At 56.0% G+C, this 23,600-nt stretch overlaps 3 protein-coding genes across 21 annotated transcripts in view; all 3 read right to left on the bottom strand.

Annotated features, from left to right (window-relative positions):
• Positions 1-327: 327 nt before the first annotated feature.
• DOK3 (docking protein 3) lies at positions 328-5,488 on the bottom strand. Of its 3 annotated transcripts, none has more exons than XM_024745651.1 (6): positions 5,432-5,488; positions 4,626-4,724; positions 3,364-3,669; positions 1,587-1,686; positions 1,304-1,476; positions 328-1,205 (listed from the first exon to the last, which is right to left on the bottom strand). In XM_024745651.1, the coding sequence occupies exons 2-6, from the start codon at positions 4,695-4,697 to the stop codon at positions 540-542; spliced, it is 1,317 nt and encodes a 438-aa protein (XP_024601419.1). In that variant the 5' UTR covers positions 4,698-4,724; positions 5,432-5,488; the 3' UTR covers positions 328-539. The 3 variants fall into 3 exon arrangements, with proteins under 3 accessions (XP_024601419.1, XP_024601417.1, XP_024601416.1); XM_024745649.1 differs by having other exon boundaries at positions 4,626-4,824; positions 5,432-5,462; XM_024745648.1 differs by having other exon boundaries at positions 4,626-4,828; positions 5,432-5,452.
• Positions 5,489-6,705: 1,217 nt separating this feature from the next.
• Positions 6,706-12,033, bottom strand: DDX41 (DEAD-box helicase 41). Of its 3 annotated transcripts, none has more exons than XM_024745639.1 (17): positions 11,977-12,033; positions 11,779-11,889; positions 11,343-11,502; positions 11,188-11,262; positions 10,999-11,059; positions 10,737-10,873; positions 10,233-10,305; positions 9,977-10,130; positions 9,763-9,899; positions 8,761-8,923; positions 8,468-8,599; positions 8,118-8,189; positions 7,917-8,013; positions 7,628-7,777; positions 7,472-7,543; positions 7,245-7,355; positions 6,706-7,065 (listed from the first exon to the last, which is right to left on the bottom strand). In XM_024745639.1, exons 1-17 carry the CDS (start codon positions 12,001-12,003, stop codon positions 6,929-6,931), a joined length of 1,869 nt encoding a protein of 622 aa, XP_024601407.1. In that variant the 5' UTR covers positions 12,004-12,033; the 3' UTR covers positions 6,706-6,928. The 3 variants fall into 3 exon arrangements, with proteins under 3 accessions (XP_024601407.1, XP_024601408.1, XP_024601409.1); XM_024745640.1 differs by having other exon boundaries at positions 8,528-8,599; XM_024745641.1 differs by lacking the exons at positions 11,343-11,502; positions 11,779-11,889; positions 11,977-12,033 and having other exon boundaries at positions 10,999-11,112; positions 11,188-11,215.
• Positions 12,034-14,578: 2,545 nt separating this feature from the next.
• The window catches only part of FAM193B (family with sequence similarity 193 member B), a 31,626-nt gene continuing 22,604 nt past the window's right edge, over positions 14,579-23,600 (bottom strand). For all 15 annotated transcript variants that reach the window (XM_024745563.1, XM_024745566.1, XM_024745564.1 and 12 more), the window contains 4 exons: positions 17,949-18,972; positions 17,724-17,799; positions 16,774-16,871; positions 14,579-14,956 (listed from right to left, as the gene is read on the bottom strand). In XM_024745563.1, the coding sequence (XP_024601331.1) occupies positions 16,775-16,871; positions 17,724-17,799; positions 17,949-18,972 (1,197 nt within the window). In that variant the 3' untranslated portion in view covers positions 14,579-14,956; position 16,774. The remainder of the gene's footprint in view (positions 14,957-16,773; positions 16,872-17,723; positions 17,800-17,948; positions 18,973-23,600) is intronic.

Here is a 23,600-nt window from a genome sequence, read left to right as displayed (position 1 = left end):
GGTGAAGCCCTGCCTGCCCTTCACACTCAATTCAGGGGGCACCTCTCCCATCAGCAAGCCTTATTTCTCCCTCTGCCCTACTGTCGGAGTTATTTCTGCTGAACAGGACCACGTGGAGCCGTAATTACCTGCATCTCACCCTCCTGCTCCAGGAGACTTGAGCCTACTGGTGGCAGAGGTCAGGTCCAGGTCACGTGTGTCCCTGGAACCCAGCACAGGGCACTGGTGTTTGCTGCAATGCCTGTGTTTGAGGGTCTGTGTGGACCCGGGCAAGCCACTGCAAGGAGCCGTAGGGAGGAGGTATAGACTGTGGGCCACAAGGTGGGATGGAGAGGAGAACTAAAAGGCTTTATTACCAGCAAATCTGTACACTATACAGTGGGGGCCGGCAGGGCACCCGAGGGGTCCTCCCCAGGCTGTCTGCCTTGTCCCTCCAGGCTAGAGTGAGTGTGGGGGTGTGTCTGCAGACGTCCATTGTTCCCCCGCCCTCTTGTCCCAGGGAGAGAGCCTTCCTCTCCTCCAGCCGCCACGATACTCGGTCAGGGCCTGTCGCAGGGAGCCGGTCCCTTCCTGCGCTCGCGGCTCAGCAGCGTCACCAGCTTGGCCTTGAAGCCCAAGTGGGCGCCAGCGGGGGCGGAGCCCCCGGCCTCGTCGCCGTTGTCGGCCAGCTCCAGCTCCAGCAGCCGCCGGTACTGGGCCTCCAGGCTGCTGTCGTGGGCCGCGCCGGGCCAGCCCAGGTCCTGGCTATTGTGGTAGATGCGGCTGGCCAGGGGGCTGCGGCCGCCCGGGCCCTCCTGCTCCGGACAGCCGACGTCGGGCGCTGGGCCGGCGTCCAGCACGCACAGGTTCTCGTACAGGTGCTCGGCGGCGTCCGGAAGCCGGCTGGCCCGCTTGCACACCGACGCGTAGAGCGCGGGCGCCGGCTCGTCCGGGGCTGCGGGGCCCAGCAGAGGGGGCAGGCTCTGGGGCCCGGGCCCGGCCGCGTTTTGCACCTCCCGCAGCTCCCCCGGAGGCTCCAGCGAGGGCAGGGAGGTGGCCCGCGGCAGGGGGCAGGGCTGGGGCCCCGCCGTCTCCGGGAGCCGCTCCCGCTGGCGGGCGATGGCGGCGGCTACGGCCCCGCATAGGTCGCGGGAGCGGGGGCTGATGAAGGCGAAGAGGCCCTCGCCCGAGTCGCAGCGGCGGCCGGCTTCAAAGGAGAACACGCCCTGGGCACGGGCGGCACGGGGAGTCAGCGGCTGAGGGGCCGCCCGCCAACCGCTACCCTTCCCTGCGGGACCAGTGGGGCGGCCGCCCAGCACCTCACCTTGTCGGAGCCGAACTTGCGCAGGAATCGGTAGGGCCAGGTGTAGAGCGCCTGGGGGCTAGCGGGCTCGTTCAGCTGGATGGAGTCCTGGCCCAGCAGCAGGAGGTAGGGCCCCTTCAGCTGGCAGCGGGCGGCTGCCTCCGTCCTCTGTACCACCACTGGAAACTCGCCCACTGCAGGCACGGCACCGTGAGGGCCACAAGCACAGCCCCCGGGCGTCCCGGAAAGATCCCAGCCCTGTTTGTGCTAGGGCTGAGGCTGCCCCTGTACCTCCTCGACTCACCTTCCTGCCAGGAGGAGTAGATGGAGTTCTCCTCCATCTGGACCAGGCCCTTCTTGGGAGCCTCTGCTTCCCCTGATCCTTGGGAGCTCTCCCCTGTGCCCTGGGGAATGGGACAAGGTCAGAGGTTAGTGTCCCATCCACTCCTCTTCCCACATCCTTTCTCTGGGGTTCATGACAAGCAAGGGCACCCAGAGACTTGAGTGCCAGTCCCAGTTCTGCCCCTGACACACTGCAAGACCCTGGACACCCTTCTGAGCCTACTTCCCCACCTGCAATCCCTACCGGCTCCCCCTTGAGGGTGCTGAGTGCTATAAAGCAGAGGGCACAAACGAGGCTGTCCATTGCCCTTGAGGTTGGCCAGCGACTGGGCCGGCCTGTGTGTGTCCCTGACAGCTTGGAGCAGTAAAGGGGTGGGAGCTTCAAGGGTGGGACCCACGAGTGAATGGCCACTTGTTCCTCCCATCTCTGGCCTCTTTCCCCATCTCCCACCATGTCCTTTGGGCTCTGACCCTGAGCTCTCCATCATGACCACCTTGGCCCATGGTACCATGGCCAGGGTCAAATGCAATGGCTTTCCACTGGTCTCCTTGCTCCTGTTTATTTCCTTTTTTTTTTTTTAATTATAAGAATCGTGGTAAAATATACAACATAAAATTTACCATTTTAACCGTTTTAAAGTGTATGATTCAGAATTTTATCATCATTCCAAATGGAAGCCCCGTACCCATTAACTGTCACTTCCCATTCCCCCCTCTCCCCATTCCCTGGCAACCCTTAAGCTGCTTTCTGTCACTATGGATTTGTCTCTTCTGTATTTCACATTAATGGAATCATATAATGTGTGGCCCTTAGTGTCTAGCTTCTCTGACTTAGAGTGTTTTCAAGGTCCATCCATGTTGTAGCATGTATCAGTGCTTCATTCCTTTTTATGGCCAAGTAATGTTCTGTTGTATGGATAGACTGCATTTGGTTTATCCATTCATCAGTTGATGGACATTTGCGTTGTTTGCATCTTTGGGCTACTGTGAACAATGCTGCTCTAAAGATTCTCGTACAAGTTTTGTTTTAACACCTGTTTCAGTTCTCTTGGGTATACACCTAGGAGAATTGCTGGGTCATATGTTAACTCTATGTTTAGTTTTTGAGGAACCGCCACTCATTTCCTTTTGGTCCATCACGGATCCTGTAAAGCTTTAAAACTCTCAGCTTCTGTGTCCAACTCCCCAAAGGCTTCTCCTCACACTCAGAATAAAATCCCAAACTCCACATGTGGCCCAAGGCAGTTTCAGCTGGCTCCCACCGGACTCTCCACTGTTGCCGCTTCCTGGGCCCCCTCTCACTCCTTACCTTCCAGCCACACTGGCCTTTCTGTTGCTTGAACATCAAGCTTTTCCCTGGGCCCTTGCCCATGCTGCTCCCTTAGTTCAGGGGACTCCTCAGACCTGTGTTTAGGACACTCTTTCCTCAGATCTTTGCCTGGTGGGTTATTTTTCCTCAAGGATTCAGGCGCACTCTCCTCTCCTGAGAAGCCTTCCTGGACCATCCTAACATCCCCCTACTCACTCCTGCTCCCACCCAGCCTCTCATTTTCTCCATAGCATGCATGGCCATCTGAGATTTGTTCTGTGGGCTTCTGGGCTGTTTCCCAGGCTTCTAGGTGCTTGGCAGGTGCTTGCTGAGTGATGAGATGTGAATGAGCATGGAGATGAACAAGGTGTGAGTGAACTGGTCTCCCCGGCTGGCCCCTGGATGCCTTACCCACCCACTCTGTGCTCACCGGGAAGGCCAGCTGGCAAATGGGGGCCATCCAAGACTGGCGGTGCTGTGCGGCCAGCAGGTGGCTTCGCTCCGTGGTGGTGAGCAGGAAGGCACCAGTGTCCCGTGGGCAGCTCTCACCGTCAGCCGGCAGCACGGATACGCAGTCAGCCAGGCGGATGACCCGCCGCTCTCCTCGCCGGCCAGGCCCCACAGACCTGTCACCTGTTGGCCCCAGGCCACCATCCCGGACCTCCCAGCTCTCTAGCCGTGCCACGCCTGATGGGCCTCCTGCATACAGTAGACCCCATACCTTCCTCCAGGACTTCTGCAGGAGATGAAGATGGGGGAGATGACCCTCGGGTGGCAGTTCTCCCTGCAGCTCAGCCTAGCACAAGCCACTTAGCAAACACTCCTGGCCACCTAGGCTGGCCTCTGCCTCGCAGCTCTTCAGGCCACAGAGGATGCCTTGCCAGAGCCAGCCCGGCAGCAGGAAGCGTCTGTGCTTGGAGTCGGTCAGCCCTAGCTTCAAATCCACCCCACGCTTTCCTAACTGTGACCCCCCCATAAGCACTAGGATCCTCGTCTCTCAAAAGATTATGAGAACACGGGGCTGGGGCTTCTACTGGGCAATGTCTGTAAAGTATCTAGTGGCCAGAGCAGACCACCTGACACTACTCCTTTGTTGGTGCACCCACCCCCTGTAAAGAAAAGGTCAATTGGGCCACGGAACAAGGGCTGGGGCGGGAGGGAGGCCTCAGTCTCATGATGGCAAGGAAGGAAACATGCAAATAGCGTCGAGCAAAGGAAACAGACGGTTTATCTGCCTGGGCAGCAGCTGCAGCTGAGCTGTGGGTGTGCAGGGCCTGCTACCCCAGGACAGGGCTGGGAGGAGCTGAGCCCTCTTCTGCAGGATGGAGCTCCACTTTTGGGGGCTCCTCCAGCTCAGCCTCCAGCCCTCTCGAGGGGCCACAGTGCCACTAGTAGATGGGATGGAAGGCAGTTGGATTAACCAGCCTCACAGCTCTGCCCTGCCCCAAGGGTTCCATTCTTGGCTCCCCGCTCTTGGCTTCCCATCTGTAAATGAGGCAGGGTCTCGAAAAGGCCCACTCAGCCCAGCCTGCTCAGGCTGAGAATGGGGCTCTGTTCCACTTCCCCACACCTGGGTTGGATTCCCCACCTGGACTCCTACCCCCATTCTCCCAGGTTCTGGTGGGCTGTCCAAGGCTGGGGCAGAGGCCCACCATCTGTCCTAGGCAGCTGCCTGGCAGCCAGGGTCCCCACCTTGCCAAACTTGATGTGCTGCTGGTAGAGGATGCCGTCCTTGATGGGTGTCTCCAGAGGCTCCATGGCCATGGCCGCCGCTCCGAGGGCCTGAGGAGACTGGTGACGGGCCGGAGGGGAACTCCTCACACTTCCCCTTCTGGCCACTTCCCCCTCCCTCTGTCCAGAGAGGCAGCTGCAGGGTTGGGGGAGGGGAGCCCTGTCTTCGGAAAAGGAGCTAGGATGGGGGTGAAGGGCATCACATATTCCTTCCTTGGGGTTCCAGCTGGCCCAAGGTACCCACTAGTGCCAGGCAGGGGCCTTGGACCACCTGAGGGCAGATGACCCGTGCCTGCCTGGGTCAGCTGGGTGTGAGCCTCTGACCGCAGGCTGGCTCCTGAATCAGGAGCTCCTACCCCTCCCCCATCCTGGGGCTGTTGTGTACCCTGGGGCCTGCCATTCCCACAGCCTGGTCCCTACCCCAGGACCTTTCTCTAGCCAGACTGGCAAATTCCTTGTTTTCCCCCTTGGAGTCCTGGTTGGTCTGCTTGTCTTTACTCTGGAAATAGTTCTAATGTTCACTTGCTCCTCTCCATCTTCACAGCCCCTATCCATTGCCAGCTTTGGCATCTCCCCTTTGAACCACGTCCCCACCTGGGCCCACCGGGCCCTCTCTAACCCCAAACCAACCTGTCTCTCCCCTCCCTAAATGCTTCCTGGCTCCCAGTGCCCTTAGGTTTAGCTTGGACTCCTTGGCCCAGCATTCAGGGTGCTGGGTATTCTGGCCTCCACCTCCCCCAGCCTGGCCCCTTCAGGGCACCTCTCACCGTGCTGCTCAGGGCTCTGGGACTTCTTCCTCTGGGAGGCCTCCCCAGACCACCCCACGCTGTCTGAAAGCACAAAGGCCCCACCCTCATGGCACGGCCCCAGCCACGTGAGCGTGGGTGGCACGCCCCCAGCGGGTTCCCTGGAGAGCTCATAGGCTTTTTAAGCTCTGCTTCTTGCTAGAGTCCTGTTTCAGTCTTGTCTTCCTGGAGGCCAGTATGGGAGCTCTGCATATGAATCTGAATCCTGAGGACAGCCTCATTTCATTTATTCAGTGCCACCTCTGGGAAGGAATGTGTAAACAGGCTGAATACTGCTTGGGGGTCACATGTGGGGTGTGTAGCTTCTCGGGCAGGAAATCTTTTCCAAGGGCCTCATTCACCTGGCTTTGTGCCCACTGTGGCCCAAGCAGCCCTGAGCTCTGGCAGCCTCAGACACCATGTCCTTTGCATGCTCATTGCCATTTCAGCGATGAGGAAATCAAGGCTCAGAAACGTTAAGTAACTTGCCCTAGGCCACACACCAAGTGACAAACATGGCTTGAGCAACTGCTGTCCTGCTGGGATAAGCATGTGGCTTTGCACATGAAGTGCCTGGACAGAGAAGCTATCACCAGTGCTCTTTCTGTCTACCCCTTGCAAGATGCTGAAATCCTGGCCCGTTTGCCAGCAGTCCCGTGACCACTGCCCACATTTATTCATGGCTGATCTGTCTGTCCCACTCACCTGTGAACTCCTCAGAGGGCATCTGCCTGGCTCATTTGTGTCCTGAGCCCAGCAGATACCTGGGCACAGAGCTGGGTCAGTGGGTGCTTGTGGCCTGAGTGGCAGTCCTGTGGCATCTGCTGCCCCCTTGGCAGACAGATCACAGGGTTCCCTACTGGGAGCCTGTGTGGGCAAGGGGCCTGAGGCAGGAAGTCTCCTCCTAAAGGGCCTTAGGAGAAGCCCCAGGACCTTTACACAGTGACAGGAAGAGGGAGGCTGGGGCAGGGCTGGAAATTATAACAGCCAACCAGAAAGACCAGTAGACCCAACCAACCATTTCCCCTTGGTCCATCTATGTGGTTCTTCTCTGAGTCATAAATCCAGGTAGACTAGAGGAAATACCCTAAGCCCCCAGAGGGCAACCTGGGTAGGCAGCTCCTTCCACAACTGAGTACCAGCAGGTGTGGCAGTAGTGGGGGGAGATGCCAAGGCCCTACCTGAGAGGGGCTCTGGAGGTCAGAGGGTGAGGCCTGCCCAGGAAGCACAGGGCAGAGAAGGCAAAACACAGAGGCTGAGACCAAAAAGGCTGGTGTTTTAATGGCAGCTGGGGTAAAGAGGAGCAAAAATAGTAATTCTGGGGGGCACAGGGAACAGGCAGCCAGGTCCAGCCTGGCCCAACCCAGGCCAGCTGGGCCGAGGATGCTGGCTTCTTGCCCACGGGGCAGGGGTGTGTGGGAGGTGGCTGGAGCCCCAGGGACGGAGGCCCCTTGGAGAGAAAGAGGGATGACAGCCAGCTCAGAAGTCCATGGAGCTGTGGGCCAGGTAGTCCTTGCGGCCGATGTTGCTAACCTGCTTCGTCTGCATAGCCTCGAGTTTGGGGCAGTCGGTGATCCGATGGCCCAGGCCCCCACAGAAGGCGCAGCCACGCTCTCCTGGGGGAATGGGGTAGCGGTGGGTGGGGGAGGAGGGTCAGCATGGTGATGGGGCCAGGCTCTGTGCCCCAGACCCTGGGCCCCCATCAGACCCCCAGACCACTGAGGGGCAGAATGGACTCGTTCCGTGGTGTTCCCGTCACGCCCCCATTGGACTAGTGTTTCCCACCCCGTGTCACCTCCAATGTCCAGCATGGACTCGTCCCCGCAGTGCAGTACTTGCAGCACGGGTGGAACCTTCTGCTTGGCCTCCAGCAGCAGGGCTTTGAGATCCATCAGCACCGACTCATCTGTGGGGGCGGCAGGGAACCATCAGGTCCAGCCCTGGGCCCTGTAGCCAGGACCTGGCTGGTCATAGGTGGAGGACCCGGGGGACAGCCAAAGGTGGCCCTGGTGGCAGACTCACCACAGGCCTTGTTGATGAAGGTGGTGGCAATGCCTGTGTTTCCTGAGCGCCCAGTGCGGCCGATACGGTGCACTGCAGAGAGAGGGAACAGAGCATCTGGCCCACTGCCCAGGGGCTGGGGCCTAGGCCACAACCCCAGCCCCCCAAACAGCCCACCATAGTTCTCGATCTCCTCAGGCATGTCATAATTGATGACGTGCTGGATGGCAGGGAAGTCCAAGCCCTTGGAGGCTACGTCTGTGGCCACTAGGACATCCTTCTTGCCCTCCCGGAATGCCTCGATGGCCTTGGTCCGTTCCTCTTGGTCTGGGAAGGGTCAGGCAGGAGCTATTAGAGCGACAGCAAGAGTCTGGGGAGTAGCGGCAGGCCGGCCAGGTAGGGGAAGGGATAAGATGAGGGGCTGCTATGGCAGCGGGGTCCATGCCTATGCACGTGCCACGCTAACCTTTGCCCCCATGGATGGCCACAGCCTCGACCCCCTTGAGGAGCAGGTACTCATGGATGGCGTCCACATCTGCTTTCTTCTCCGCAAAGATGAGCACCTGTCCAGGAAAGCTAACTCCAGTCACAGGGGCTGCCTCCTGGGCACCCCCGCAACCTTCCGCCAGCATGCTGCCCCTGGGCTAGCCTGGCTGGCAGCACTCACGGGCGGCGGTGTCTTCTGCAGGCACTCAAGCAGGTACACCATCTTGGCTTCCTCCTTCACATATTCCACTTCCTGCCACCACCAGGATCAGGTTAGGTGGTCCTGAGAACAGGCTCACCAGCCATGGCCCTGCCACAGAGGATGGGCCCCCAGTCCCGGCTAGGAGGTGACCAGAGAGCCTCTTGCCAAGGGCTGGGTACCATGAGAAGGCTTCCTGCTAAGGGCTGTGGCTGTGAATGAAACCCCTAGTGCCCACAAGGTGGCCCCCAACCCGGCTCCCCATCAACTAAGCGAGCCTCGCCAGATCCAGCCCTCACAGGTGAGACTGCCCATCAGGAGTGCTTGCCCACCTGGATGACATCCAGGCTGGCAGCCCCAGCACGCCCCACATTGATCGTGACAGGCTTTACCAGGGCGCTCTTGGCAAAGTTCTGAATCTTCTTAGGCATGGTGGCACTAAAGAGTAGAGTCTGTCGCTGGCCCTAAGGAAGAAGAAGGCTGGGGCTGAGGGCACGTGGGGCCTGGGGAGCCTGAGGGGCTGGGACAGTGGGTAGGCAGCACAGGGCCTTAGGGCCCTCCAGAGTTGAATGTGGTGTGTAGGGGGAAGGTGGCAGGATCGTCCCGGCCAGGTGGGGATGGGCACCTTGAAGTAGGAGAAGATGGTACGGATGTCACCCTCGAAACCCATGTCGATCATGCGGTCAGCCTCGTCCAGGGCCAGGTAACGACAGATATCCAGGCTGACCATCTTCTTCTGTAGCAGATCCATGAGGCGCCCAGGGGTGGCCACCATCATGTGCACACCACTGGGGACCAAGGAGGGACACTGACAGCAGGGCCACCTGCTAAGCCCTACCTAGAGGCTGGCACTCCACCTTGTTCTGCCCTCCAGCCTCTTTCCTATCTCTCCTCACCTGACGCTCCTTGTCACTGCCACCACCTTGCTCTATGGACGACCCAAGGCTCTCCTGGAGAGCGCTGCAACCTTCTCGACCACCACTCTGTTCCACTGCTCTACCCAAGCCATGTGGTCACCTCGGCCCCACACACCCTTCCCCCAGGTCACTCCTCTTGCCCCCAGGAGGACAGTCCTAAATCTTCAGATAGGGCTCAGCCTGTGCTCCCACAGCTCCCTTTGTAGACCTCAAAGGCTCACTTTCGTAGTACAATGAACTCATCTTTTCCATGTCTGCAACCTCCCTGACTAGCAATGCCTATGAAACAGGAGCTGGGTTTGGTCTGTCTGTAACCCTGGACATCTAGTGATGTCTGTTGGGAACTGCACTGTGTGGAAAGGGCACAGGTCCAGCCATGCCCCAGAGCCTCAGCCTCCTCAATGGGTCACACTGAACAACCCTGACCTTCCTGGACACCCCGGGGCCCCCACCTCTTTGCCTTCTGCCTGGAATGCTCCGACTCTTTGACCTCCCAGATGCCCCCGTTCCATCTGCTGTGTTCCCACAGCACCTCACCGCATCCCTCTGTCCCACCCCAACCAACCTCCCCATTAGACTGGGGCTCATTGAGGGCTGGGCCCATGAGAGGCCTCCGCAAGGATCTGTCGAGTGGCTAAAGCAAAGGGTCCTTTAGCTTGTCTAGGTAGGGACTTTGGGGAAGCCCTTGGGGCGGGGGTGCCTATACTCACTGTCGGATGGTCTCCATCTGCTCTTTGACGGACATGCCCCCGATGCAGAGAGCACAGCGCAGGAGTGGAGAGCTGTCCTCCTGCAGCAGGCGGCAGTAATACTCCAGGATGCCGTGGGTCTGCCGGGCCAGCTCCCGCTGCAGGTACAGGGGCAGTGGCTGGCACCAGAAGGTGGCCCCATCTGCACCCTGCCCTCCAGGCCAGGCTATCTTACCGAGGGGCAGATAATGAGTCCATAGGGCCCTTCACGCTTAGAGAAAGGTAACCTCTTCTCTTGCTCCAGGCAGAACATGATTACTGGCAAAGTGAACACCAGTGTCTTGCCTGAACCCGTGAAGGCTATGCCTATCATGTCACGGCCAGACAGACTGGTGAGAGAAGAGAGGCCTGAGGGTCAGGTTCAGTGGAATACAGGGACTGCTTCTCATCTAGCAACCACTCCTCCCCAGGGCCACCAGGTTCACACTCACATGGTGGGAATTCCCTGGATCTGAATGGGTGTCGGGTGGTGGATGCCCTTCTTCTTCAGGCCTCTCAGGATGGCTACAGAAAACAACACTGGCATCATCCTTGTGTCTCATAGGTACTTCAACAAGCCCCCAAAGCCAAAAAGTTGGCACTACGTCCTTCACGTTACAAATGATGAAACTAAGACCCAGAAAAAAAAAAAAGAAAGAAAAACAAACACACAGACTTGTCCAAGGCCTCTAGGTTAAGCAGAGGCAGGATTCACACCCAGGTCTGTTTAAGGCCGTCATCACTTGCCCACCAAAGCTCCCTAATGGCAGAAATTGGTAAATATGAACAGTTGCAACAACTGAAAAAGGAGAATAAAGACAAATCTCTCCTTCTCAAATCCCTCATCCCCACTGACTAGACCCAATGCCGCAGTTGCTGGGCTTGGTGAGGGCTAGGCTGCAACCTTGCAGATGTTTCCCTATCAAAATGTGGTGTTGCTCCCAGCTCCCAGGCACCTGCAGGAAATTTCATTTCCTTGAAGCTCTTGATGGGTGGTGGGATACCATCTCCTTCCACCAAGATGTGGTACTTCTTCCGTACACGCTCATGCCGCTCTTCAGACATGCTCAGGACGTAACGGGGTGGTGTCCAACTGTGGGTGGGTGGCAAGAGTCAAGAGAGTCCCTGGGCACAGCTGGCTTTGGGGTGTTCCCGCCAGTCTCCACCACATACTGTCTGAAGTAAGAGTGACTGACTTTCCAGACTGAAAAAACATACCTAGTTTTGATTGGATCGTCATACGTGATTCCCTTAGCCATCTCCTTCACTGACATCAAGGCTGAGGAAACAGATGTGGCTCAGGGCTGGTTCCTGCTTCCCAGAGGCCAGGCCCTTTGAAATATAACATGCCTAGGACTGGGGGAGGAGGCTCAGTCCACCTCCTCTCTGCCCTAGCTACAGCCATACCTCGACCCTCAGCCACACTCTCCAGGATCTTCTCCTCTTCCTTTAGTTGCTTCTCTTTGGCAGACTCCTTGCGGGCTGACCAAACAAGCAGAAGGTGTCAGAGAGACACCAAAGCGGTGCACAAAGCTGAGCCTCCCGCCTGCTGCCCAGCCCACCTTCAGCCTTCTCTTTGAGGTGCTGGTGCTGATCCAGGAGGCTGACGTTGGACTGAGGGCCCAACGGGATGTCGTCCTCATCTCCCCGCGCCTCGCTGCCGCTGTCCTGCTGCTCCTCTTCCGCAGCTCCCTTGCGTCTTCGCTGCAGCAGCTTCTGGAGCTGAGGTTCCACCAGTGCCCCTCAGAGCCGAGCCCAACGCACAGTGGGGCATCGGGCCCAGGGGCCTGAGTCAGGATCCTGGCTTTTGGGACAGGGTTCTGTGCCCCGAGGCGCACAGCTGCCCCACTCCTCAGATCAGGTCGCCAGTTCCTCGTTTGCCTGGGGACCACGCTCCCGTGTACTGACACCTCACTCCGCAGACCGGGGACCACCCCCCATCCCACCACCAAACCCCCATCTCCTGCCCTCGTTCCACCCTCGAGCCGGGGCCCTCACCAGCAGTTGCCGGCGCTGTCGCAACGGCACGTACGGCACGTAGTCCTCGTCGTCCTCATCGTCTGCCTCGGAGCGGCTTCCTGTGGCAGTCGCCTCGTCGGTGCGAGCCCGCTGCAGATACACACGAGTCAGACCCGGACCCCCGCCCCCCACTTCACGATCGCTCGCCACCCGCGCGGACCCCCGCCTGGCTCCCACCTTCCGCTCGGGTTCCGATTCCTCCATCCTCTGCTGCACGCATGCGCACCGCGGTAAAAACCCCGCCCCCCCCGCCTCGCCTACGATGAGATCCAATCAGATGTGAAGAAGCGGACGTCGGCGCCTAGCAACGACCTCTAAGTGCCGGATCGCGCAGAGGGACAAATTTTCTCCTGAGCCCCTGTCTTGCGGTGTGGCGTCTCCGCCCCCTGTGGGCGGCTACGCAGCTGTTGCCAGGTCTGAGGGCGAAAGCGTCAGGCAAGGCATTGTGGGACGCTGGAGGACTTGGAGCACGCGCTGAAGGCGCAAACCGAGTCGGGTTGAGTCGTGGGGACTACTGATCCCGAAGACGGCGGTGTGCTGGGTCCCCAGCCTCGCCCAGGGAGTGACGTCACCCGGCACGCCCCCGCCGGCGGACACTGCGCCCTCTCCTGGCCGGGGAGCGGTGGGACCCAGCCAGCTGGGATCCCGCCCCGCTCTCTATCCCGCCCCCATTAACCGGCGCGGGCCAAGGAGGGCAGGGCGGGGCTTGAGAAAGTGACTCAACACACGCTGCCGCTCTGACTGGTGTTCTCATCTGTGTGAGACACCTATGTTCAGAGTGGTGAGGGATAAACAAAATGATGACGGTGGGTTTTAACTGAGGGCCTGTATATGTATGTAAAAGATTATAATGTAAATGCTGTAACAGAGCTCAGAAAGTGACTGGGGAACCAGAGAAGGCTTCGAGGAGACCTGCATCTGAAGTTACAAGGAAGTGTGGAATCTCAGAGCTGGGAATGCAAGAGAGGGAGAGGCTTCCTGATAGAGGGTCTAGCAGGATTGAAGTTCTGGCCATGTGCAAGTTCCCAGGGAACAAAGTGATCACGTGGCCCGTGTGGGGTTGGGTAGTCAGAGCTAAGGCTTTGAGGTAGACCCAGAGCATGCAGGGCCGAGACTGTCAGGGTGATTTCAACTTCACTGGGTTAAAGAGGAGTGATGGGTCAGTGCTGTTTTCTTCCTTCACATATTAAACATGAGTATGTGCTGGGCATTGTGCATAGTGTCAAAGCAGATAAAAGATGAACAAGACACAAACTTGGCTTGTGAGGACCTTACAGATTAGGTGAGGAGACAAACATAGATAACTGGTCTTGAGATTAAGAAACCTCTAAGACACAAAAGGTACCACTTTTGGAATTAGCATAAACGCAGGGCAAACTTGATTCTCACAGTAAAAGTGGCTTCTCAGTTGAAAGAAAGGGATGTGAAAGTTATGGTGGAATTCATGAACAAAGTGTTAACTGGGAAGAGGGAAACAAGTGAGCAAAAGTCAGAAGCCCTGAGGGTGCCAGGCCTAGCTGGAGACTGAGGTCATCAGGTGTGGAAAGAGTGTGCCAGAGGCAGGGGCCGGGCTTAGAGGGCCCTCAATGCCATTCTCAAAAGTCTTCTTTCTCTGTATGTAAAGTGGCTGCTTGATCAGACCTGCAACTTTGAAATGATGAAGCAGAATTTTAGATAGTTGTGAGAATTCAATTGCAAGGCAGGAGCCTAGTGTAAGAGCTGAAGGGAGAGAGGAGCACAGGTAATAAATACACAAAGAAAAGTTTCACAGAAGCGTCCACACTTCCTTGGGGATTGGCCAAGGGACCAGGAACTGTGAGCCCATGGTTAATGCTGTTTTACCTCTTTGGAAGAGGAAGCGCTTGTATTGGGGTGGGGGGGTGGAGAGAGAGACGGAGAGAGAGACAGAGAGAGAGACAGAGAGAGAGACAGAGAGAGAGAGAGAATATATGTGTTCAACCTGGGAGGAAGGAGGGACTGGTTTCCGATTCTGCTCCCAACACTCCATAAAGGGCTCTTAGTGACTGCATCGCCACTACCACTGTCGCTCCACACATTGAGCTCAGGCTAAGAGTTGGTTATAGTAGGAAAATGGCAAGGATTCGGGACAAAAGTGTGTGTGAGGCATTTCTAGCAAACTATTATATTAAAATCTGAATTCACAAAACAGATCCACGGTGGGGAGGGGGGGATGAGATAGTTCATTACTCTCCTAACTCTCAACTACTTAGGCTGCACGTCCATTCCCATTGTAAAGTCAAATCCAATTTATAAAAACTCCATTTACCATCAACTTCCCCTGACAACTCCAATTGTCCAGGCTATAGATGCACAGTTCACAAAGTCCTCAAGCCTTCCCCTGATACCTTCTCAAATCAGCTGCACAGAGATCAAGTTGCACCCCTCCAACTCACCCATCTTGGAGGGAGGGAAACTAAGACAGTGTGGGGAAGGGGTTGCTCAGGGTTTCCATACCAGAGTCCTCCCAATGGGTGAAATGGCACAGATGCTGCTGGCATACAGGCCTATGCTCTAATCCTAGTTGGTCAAACTGAACTCAGTAGAGTCACCTTCTTGTCTGAGCTTTAATTTCCACATCTGTAAAATGGAATAACAGTCCCACTTAGCATTGCTTCGAGAATTAAGCAGAAACGATGCCAACCTGTTGACAGGTAGCATATGCTCAAGAAGGTTAATGACTAAGAAGGACTCCAATGCTTCTGAGTACATCCTTCACCCTCACTCCCCACCCAGACAAGCAAACCACCAACATACCAACTCTGTGTCCAAATGTTGCTTTATCTTTCGGCAGGAAAGATCTTCACAGTATCAAAAAGAATTGAAAAAACAAGTAAAACAAAAACAAAATACCAAACACAAAGAAAGCAGTGTTGGGCCAGCAGTACCATCAGCCCCCAAACTCAAAGGCCAGCCCAGCCCCCGGGCTCTGAACGTGGAGGCTGCGTAGCACCAGGAAGCGGTTCTGCAGAGGTCCTGAGGGGCCCCAGCACACACGGCATCTATTCAGCTTTTGGTTGGTCCAGGATGGCAAGGAGGGTCTTGGGCAGGTGGGTGGCGATGTGAAGGAAAAAGGTGTAGACCTTCAGCTGGCGGTCAAGGTCTCAGGACACCCTGAAGAAGCTTGATCTGGCAGGGGCTGAGAAAACAGAAGAGCATGGCCACATGGTGAGCAATGGCTCCCACCCTAGCCTCCCCATGCTGGCTCTGAGTCTCCACAGGTGCCCATGGAGGCAGGAACAGCTGCCTACTATTTTTGTCCCCTGGGCTGAAAACACGGAACAGACGATCACCTCCAGCAGGGGATGAAGTTTAAGTCACAGTTGGGGGACAGAGCCCCGGCCCCAGTGAACATCATCCTAAATCTCAAGGAAAGTGGACAACACTCGAGGAGCCCACAACGCTCTGCTGTAGGCCAGGGTGGAATAAGAGGCCAGCCTCTGGCATTGCGCTCCTGTTGACAGTGAAGAGGCCACCTATGCACTCAAGACTCCTGCCTCAGGCTCCAGGTACATGGCCCGGGCTGGGTCCCGAGTCTGTGCCAGCACTGCTTTCTTAACGCACTTGGGGCTCACAATCACGCTATGAGGAGGGTGGAGAAGGTCAGAGGAGAGCATTCACCGGAGGGGAGCATCCCCTGTCTTGAGAAAGAGATCAGCCAAGAGGGAGTGGGAGAAGATTATGGCTGGATGAGGTTTCCTAGATGACAGGGGCATTGGGCTATGGGAGGAGGTGTGACCCGTTTTCTCTCATGAAGGGCAACAGATGAAGGTGCCTGGGGTCCTTGTAGCTCCTGGTTCTTGTAGAAGTGAAGAAAGGCAGGAGGGCAACCCAGCCCTAGCAGAAGCTCCTGGGGGCATGGGTGTATCAGTCTGGCAAAGGATCAGGAAGCCCAGGCCCACAGAGCAGAGGGGATGAGGTGAGTCTGAGGACAGTCCTGACTCTGGGGTAGTACAAAGGTGCCATAGGGAGCCCAGCCCTGAAGGCTGCCCCTGGGAAGCTGAGGTCAGTGCCAAGGGTGGGGGGATCCTCACCCAAAACAGGACTCGGGGACCCAGCCCAGGGTCCAGAAGTCTGTTTCCCTGGCACTGGAAAGAGGAGGAAGAGGACAGGTGAGGACATCCTCCTGGGGGGTCCCTGAGCTCAGCCCACTTGCCCCAGCTTCCTGTTGCCTTGAAGGCAGCTGTGTGGTTGCCAGCCAGAAAAGGCCTGACCCCAGGGACGCATCTTAGGGTGAACTATGGCACTGCATAGCCATTAAGCCCCAAGCCCAGGACCAAGGCCTGCCAGACAGCCATCTCTTTTGCCCTTGGTTCCCAGCCCACCACTGCCTTCTCAGTTTTCAGCCTGGAACATCATCTGATATGTCAATATTTCAGACAAAAGGACCCTTGCAGGTGACTGGGAGAGGAGGCCAGAGCCCAGGTGGGGGCCAAGCTCTTCTTCCAGGAGGCGGTTTCACTACCAATTTCCTCATGGAATCTGTCCTGTTTGGGGAAAAGGGTCCACCTATGCCTAACTGACTTCCAAGGCCTTGGTCTAGCATGGCTGCCCTGTCACTGTTCCCCTGGGGCTGTGTCCTTATCGCATGGCTTCAACTCGGAAGCACCCTGGTAGCCTGCGTGGAGAAGCCAGGCCAGGCAAACGAGATTCAACCCTCAGGCTGATAATGTCAGGCATGGGGGCAGCCCTCTGAGGCCCATGGCCTCCTGGACACTTTGGGAGGCAGCTGGTGAGGGAAGTAGAAGCCTGGCAGTGATACCCCAGGAGATAGCAGGGCTGGAAGGGCCCTTCAGGAACACAAGCAGGAGGGCTCTCAGGAGAAGAGATGTGGCCAGCCGAGCACCTAGTCCAACTCTCTATGCCCCAGAGCATGAAATGGCCTGGCAGGGGCACAAAAGGTGGCACAGCATGGGAAGAGGGGGTGCATGCAACACTTGAAGGGGGTCTCTATACCTCACTGAGCTGTGCTGGGAGTGGTTTTCTTGAGGCTGAAGTTGGTCCAGTTCACGGCAACTTTCTGACGCGTTTGCTTTGCAGAATCCAAACAGAACCTGTTAGGTTCGGGAGATGCCAGAGAAGCACAATCAGAGGTTCCCTCCTCTCTCCATTGGACCCTCTTCTAGACGTGTGTATCATGGTCACTAAAGAAACCAGGTCAGCTCTGCACAACCCCTCTGGCTCCCAGGTGTTGGGGTCTAGCAGTATGGGGCTTCCTGGATGAGATGCCCACAGGCCCAGGGGACAATGTGTAAAGAGAGTGACAATGCCTTAGGATACAGCCTCCCTCCTCACCCTGTATTTTACTCTAGCTATACTGAGATGCCTTCTGTTCCTTCAAGGATAATGTGTTTCTTCTGCCCTCAAACTGTTTTCATTTTACTTGGCCCACTCATTCCTATTCCTCAGGTTTCAGCCTGGTTACCACCTTTTTTGGGAGGGCTGCCCTGGCCACCCCACCTCTCATCTTGGCCATTCCTAGGCCCTAGCCCCATGCCTTTACTCCTCAAATAGCACTTATCACCGGATTGTATGTTTATGGCTCTCTCTCCCCACCTAGATGGACTGTGTTTGATTTGCCTCTGCCCCCCAAACTCATCCCAGGCAGAGCAGAGGAAGTGCAGGTGAATAAAACTGGAGAAAGCCCTTGTTCTTGGGGTCTGACATGCCTCCTGCTCCCTGTCCCTTGCACCTTCCCAGAAGACCTGTCCTGCCAAATCATCCTACCTGTGTCCCAGCAGATAGGCTGGTGGGAGAGAGCCAGGAGGGGCTGGACAAGCTCTCCAAGGGCACATGGTTGAGGGTGAGGCCTTTCTGAGGCTTGAGTGTGTGTGTGTGTGTGTGTGTGGGGGGGGGGGGGCCCTGGAGTCCACCGTCAGCGGGAGAGCAGGCAGCCTCATACCTACCTCTTGAAATACTCCACCTCCCGGTCAGTCTCATCCATCTCCACCCCATCCATGTCCTTGGGCAGGAACACATCGTCTAGGAAGACACAGCCAGGAGGGCTCAGTGCTCACAGCCAGGCGTCTGGGTCATGCTTTTGGGGCAATGCTGCTCACACGTGAGGACTGCCCTCCACCCCATGGCCTGGCTGGGTCGGGGGTCAGCCACTCAGTTCCTGGTGCACTCACCCAAGGAGGAGGCTGACTTCTCCTGCTTGTTGCGGCTCCGGCGGCTGCGGGCCTTGCCCTGTGGCAAGCTCTGTGGCCTTGCTGGGCCTGGGGGCTGCACAGACTCCTGCTCCAGAGGCTGTGCCTTGGCTTCACCTGGCCAGTTTTGCCAGGAGCTGCCCTTCTCCTTGTCAGCTTTGGGGCTGCTAGCCCAGCCTGGTCCTGGTCGGGTCCCCTGGCTCCCTTTTCCAGCCTCGGCACAGCTGTCCACTCTGGGAGGCTCTGGGGCCTTGCTTGGCTGCTTGGGGCTGGGGGTCTGGCTCTTGGCACTGGGATTCTCAAGGCAGGCTGGGGACTGGGGAGCTGGGCTCACCTTGCTCTTCTTGGCCTGACTACCCTGTCTCTTGCCCTTCCGTGGCTTGCCACCTGAGGCCACAGGCTCAGGCAGCTCCTGCTTGCAACCAGGGACCTCCTTTACACTTAGCTCCTCAGAGCTAGGGTTACCTGGCTTGGGTGTCTTGACCCAGATCACCCGGGACAGGTTGGGCACGGTGTTGAGTCTCCTCACTAGCCCATTCTCAGGGATGATACCAGGAGGGGGGCCCCTCACCTCTGTCCATGGTGGGTGGAGACTTCTCATTTCTGCCCATGGTGGGGCTGGCTCGCCTGGAGCATGTAACATATGGTTCTGAGGGGAGCCCAAAGTCAAAGGGGACAGGTCAAGGTTAATGTCAGGCCGTTGCTCTGAGGAGCCATTGAGGTTTGAGGGGGCTAGACTCTGAGGCTCTGGCTCAGCAGCCCCCTCTTTAGTGAAGACGTTGCTGTTCATGCTGAGCTCACACACACTGAAGCTGGCGCAGATGGAGTCCTTGACAGTGTTCTTGATCTCCTGTAGACGGCTGCTCAGAAAGCTGTTGACCCGATCCAGCTCCTGATTGGGCCACTCCAAGAGCCTCTCCTTGGTAGGCCTCAGCTCCCGGCTTCCAGAAACACTACGATTTGCCTGCTTTAGAGCTTCTGCTGCCAACTGGGCCTTCTCCTTTTCCTGCCAATACAAGAGGCAGTTTCCGCAGGGCCTTGGCAGCTGCCAGGCACAATGCGACACCTGACATGTCTGCCTCTGGCCCAGCTTTGCCACTAACTGGCTAGAGGCAGGGCCTGGCAATCCTGGCCTGCTCACCCTGCAGTAATGAGGATGAAATGCAATCAGATAGGTACATGTCCTGGGGATGGAGGCAGTTATACCCACAGAGGATAGGGTTTTTACATCTTGTTCATCCAGGGCCCCAGTAGCAGTTCTAGGGCCTAAAAAAGCTAAGGCGGCTAGGACTCAAAAGGGATAGGATCTGCCTCCCAGGCATAAGCTTTAACAACTCACTCACTTGCTGAGTCTCAGTGGACTCATCTGCAAAATGGGGACAATAATTCTGGAGTGAAGACCAACGTGGGGATGCATTATGGAAGATGGCTGCTACAGAGGCATTCTCTCCAATTCTGCAGGTGGTAGGGGAAAAAAAGCCATGACATCAGGTAGGTCTTTCAAGAAGGAAGATGTGGGGTTGTGAGACTACCATGGTGGATCAGACTGCTCTGGGTGGCTGGGAATGTGTGTGCCCTCCTGATGTCGCATAAGGGAGGCTATTGGAGAGGGCCAAGTTCCCACAGGAAGGCCACTCAGTGCTTAGTTGGCCTCGGGCAATCAAGGCCATGCCTAAAGCATGCCCAGTGGCATACAACAGACAGCTACATGGGGCCCCCACAGCAAGATGTAAAAGCAGCCCCTTTGCCCAGGTGAGGACCAGGAGGCTGAGGAAGGCTGGACCCTGCCATTCAGCACTGACAGAGTCAGATCTGGAGAGCGAAAACATGTCTGTGGGCTGAGTCAGCTCACCCCTCTGCCTAACCTCAAGGCACCAGCAGGCTAAGGAGGCCTTTAGAGGGAGATGGGAGACAGTTGTCAAAAGCCAATGGGGGGCTTCCCTGGTGGCGCAGTGGTTGAGAGTCCGCCTGCCGATGCAGGGGACGCGGGTTCGTGTCCCGGTCCGGGAAGATCCCACTTGCCGCGGAGCGGCTGGGCCCGTGAGCCATGGTCGCTGAGCCTGCGCATCCGGAGCCTGTGCTCCGCAATGGGAGAGGCCACAACAGTGAGAGGCTGCAAAAGGCCGCCAAAAAAAAAAAAAAAAAGCCAACGGGAACAAAGTGGTAGTGGTGTGCTAGGAGCCAGATGATTTCACCATTTCACCTATTTCAGGCTGATTTGGGAATGGAGAGGGAGAAACAGGATGAGTAAAGCGAGAAAAGAGGTCTTGTGACCACCTCAATGTCAACTTAACAGGTGACCCTGTGCCCCAGGGCCATTTATTCTCTTAAAATACTAGCTCCACAGCTGACTAGGACCACAACTGTGGGACCTTGGACAAATCACTTATTCTCCCTGAACCTTAAAATCTCCATTTGCAAATTTGGGAGAAAAACTGCCAACCTATATACGTCAGAGGGTCATTATGAGGACACCTGAGTGGGTGTGTGCCCCTTTCCCTGGGCACTAATAAGGCTGTACCTTGGCAATATGGTACTCAGGTGAGGAAGAGAAACAGTCTAGAGCAGCTGTGTGCGGTGGAGTTCAATGCTACAGAGCTCTGAGGCCATGGGGATGGACAAAGAACTGGAAGGCCCTTCACTCTGCTCCTCCTCTGCACCACAACAGCTTTGCTTTTATTCGTTAGGAATTGAGGTTCCATGGAAGATTTCAACTGCAGAAAAGAGTTTTGTTGCTCTACAAAAGACTGAAAACTACTGGTGTAGAGGGAGTGACGTGGAATCATGTATAATTTGGTAGCGAGAGAAGGAGAAAGCACAGAACCACGCATTTTCTGCTATGTACCATGAGCCTGGTACTTCCCCATGCTGTCTCACTTAATCCTCACAACTGCCCTTGCTGTGTCGTTATCCTCAATTTACAGATGAGGAAACTCATCTTTGGAAAGAATAAGGAACTGGCCCTAGATTACATGCTAATTAAGAGGCAGAGTTGGGAAAGCACACCCAGGGGTGATCTTCAGAAGTTCTTATGTTTTTCAATATCCTTTGACAATCATTTTTTGACTTGTGATTCTATGAGGCACTGGGAATTCAGCCATGCGTGAGACAGTCTCTGCTCACTGACTTGAATCTGCCAGGGGAGACGGACATGCAAACAGGCTGTTTAATTCTGAGTGCCAGTGACAAGAGGTACAGGGAAAAAAAGCACAGAGTGCTCTGGGAACCCAGACTGGGCCATCAGGAGGTGGTTGCCAGAGAAGGCAGTATCTCACTGAGCACTGAAGGGTGAACAGGATTATCCTGGGAAGTGTGAGACAAGCACTTTCTAGACAAAAGGAAATAGAAAGGCTGGGAAATGGGAACAGGCGAAATATTTAGGGAATGCAAACATTCAGAGGGACAGCTGGAGCACAGATTTCTTCTGGTGGGGGGGAGTGGGCAGGAAGGCGATAGGGGCAGACTGAGAGATGAAGCTGGAGAGCACAGCAGGGGCTGGATCCTCAAGAGCCCTGCAGGCCATGCTTGAGCCTGGATTTGACCCTAAGGGCAATGTTCAGCCATGGAAGGCTTTTTAAGCAGTGGCAGTAGGGTGTGAGCTACTTGGGAGGTAGCACAGCCAAAACTTTTGGTTACGGGTGGGGAGAGAGAGTGAGATGAGTCATGAAATCAACATCAACAACCACTACTGCTGCTGCAGCAGCTACAATGACCAAGCGTTCACTCTGCCCAACCTTTCTGTGCATCACTCCATTTTATTCTTGCAAAAGCCTTGAATTAGGTTCTACGGTTATTCTCATTTTATGGAGGAAGAAACTGAGGCTTAGAAGTTAAGTGATTTGCCCAAGGTCATACAGCAAATGTGGCAGAGCCAGGTTTCAAACTGGGGTCCAATTCCAAGGCCCGCTGCTCTCCATCACCATGATGTAGTCCTCCCAGATGGCACCTGGGGTTCTGGTTCAGGCAACTGAGTAGATGGTAGTGCCATTAACTAGACAGACAACGGAGAAGGAAAAGCGGGCTCTTTGGACAAAGATGACAAGCTCAGTTTGGTATATGCTGAGTCTGGGTACCTGCAGGACATGTGTGAGGAGGTGCCCAGCAGCAGATGTCACCATGAAGCGCAGGGAGGAAATAGGTGGACATAATGACCTGGGAGGCAATACTATCTAGATGGCTCTTTCCCAGGGACCTGTCCTCAAGGGGGAGGGCCAGGCAGAGGAAGAGGCGCTCACAAAGGAGACAGGACAGAGGGCAGAGAAGAAGCGAGAAATGTGGAGAATGTGGCCTCCCCATTGCCCTTTCCCCACCCCCACTTGGCTGAAGTTGGAGGAGCCAAAGAAAACAGTGTTTGAAAAGGAGAACAAAGTGTGAGATGTTGCCTAGTGGAAAAGAAGATGGAACAGGAGAGAATGATTTGGCAACAGAGAACTCATTGGTGGCTCTGTGGAGCAGTGGAGGTGGAAGACAATTTGCAGTGAGCTGACAATTGCAGAGTAAATGCAGATGACGTTTTTCTGTGAAGAGGAAAGAGACTGGGGTAGTGTGAGGTTGTATGCTCAAAGGACAGTCTTCTTTCAAAAAAGAGAGTACTGGGCACAGTGAACTGCTGACGGGAAACAGCCCAGAGAGGCTGGAGCCACAAAGCAGGAAGCTGGTGTTAGACTGAGGAGGCAGGAAGGACTGCACAGGCCTTAGGTAGGAAAAGGGCTAACTCTTCCCTCATGACAAGGAAGTCTGCAGGTGGGGTGGTAAGACACTGAAAGAGTGCCTGTCCACTTGGCTTTTAATCCTTGTTGAAACAGTAAGTAAGGTTATCTGCCAAAAAATAAGGTGGGGGTGGGAAGAGCCTGGCAGTTGGAGCAGAATGGAGGTCTGACAAAGGGGCTGGGGAGAATGGAAGTGACGAGGAGCCAGAAGACTAGAGAGCAGCAAAGTGGGGGCTCAGGCACTCGGGAGACCACTCGGCCTGGGTGCCACAGATAGATTCATTCCAGTGCCTTCCTCAAGGTGTAGAAGGGGAGAGGCAGGCTGGGGTCGAACCCAGGACTGGTTTTTCTGAGAGGGTGTAAAGGAAGGGCAACGGCGCAAGGAACTAAGAGGACTGGTAGGAGAGTGAATGAATGATGGTCAAGGTAAGGGAAGAAGGACAGGAGACAGTCTTCAGTGGATGAAGAGGAGTGGTGGTGGGAGGTTGCAGATGACACAGCCAGGGGTTGGTTTCAAAGAAGCAAGGGTTAGGACATGAGAGAGAGAGAGAGAGAGAGAGAGAGAGAGAGAGAGAGAGAGTGAGTCATGGTCCAGAAATTGTATGAGGGAGCAAAAAAATACCCAGCTTTACCTGTCTCCCCAGGTGGGTAGTGGGTGGATGGTTCTTGGTGGAAGCTGTGTTTTTGATGGACTGTAGTTAAGTCTGGGAGGTGGAGGAGGGGTACCGGGGAGGAGGTTGATGTATAAACAGATAATGACCATGATCGCTAGTTATAGGATATCAGAACTACCCGCTTCTGTGTTGTATCTTGGCCTCTAGACTGGGCAGGGCAGACAGTAGCTGTGCAGGAAGTTTCTGAACGAGTAGAGAATGATAAAAGGCAGACCAGAGAGACGTGCGAGGTGCAGCCGTAGCACAGCGGA

The sequence above is a fragment of the Neophocaena asiaeorientalis genome, unplaced genomic scaffold, assembly GCF_003031525.2.
Source record: "Neophocaena asiaeorientalis asiaeorientalis breed wild unplaced genomic scaffold, Neophocaena_asiaeorientalis_V1.1 scaffold292, whole genome shotgun sequence".
Lineage (NCBI taxonomy): Eukaryota > Metazoa > Chordata > Mammalia > Artiodactyla > Phocoenidae > Neophocaena > Neophocaena asiaeorientalis.
This window is presented reverse-complemented; position numbering and strand designations above follow the sequence as displayed.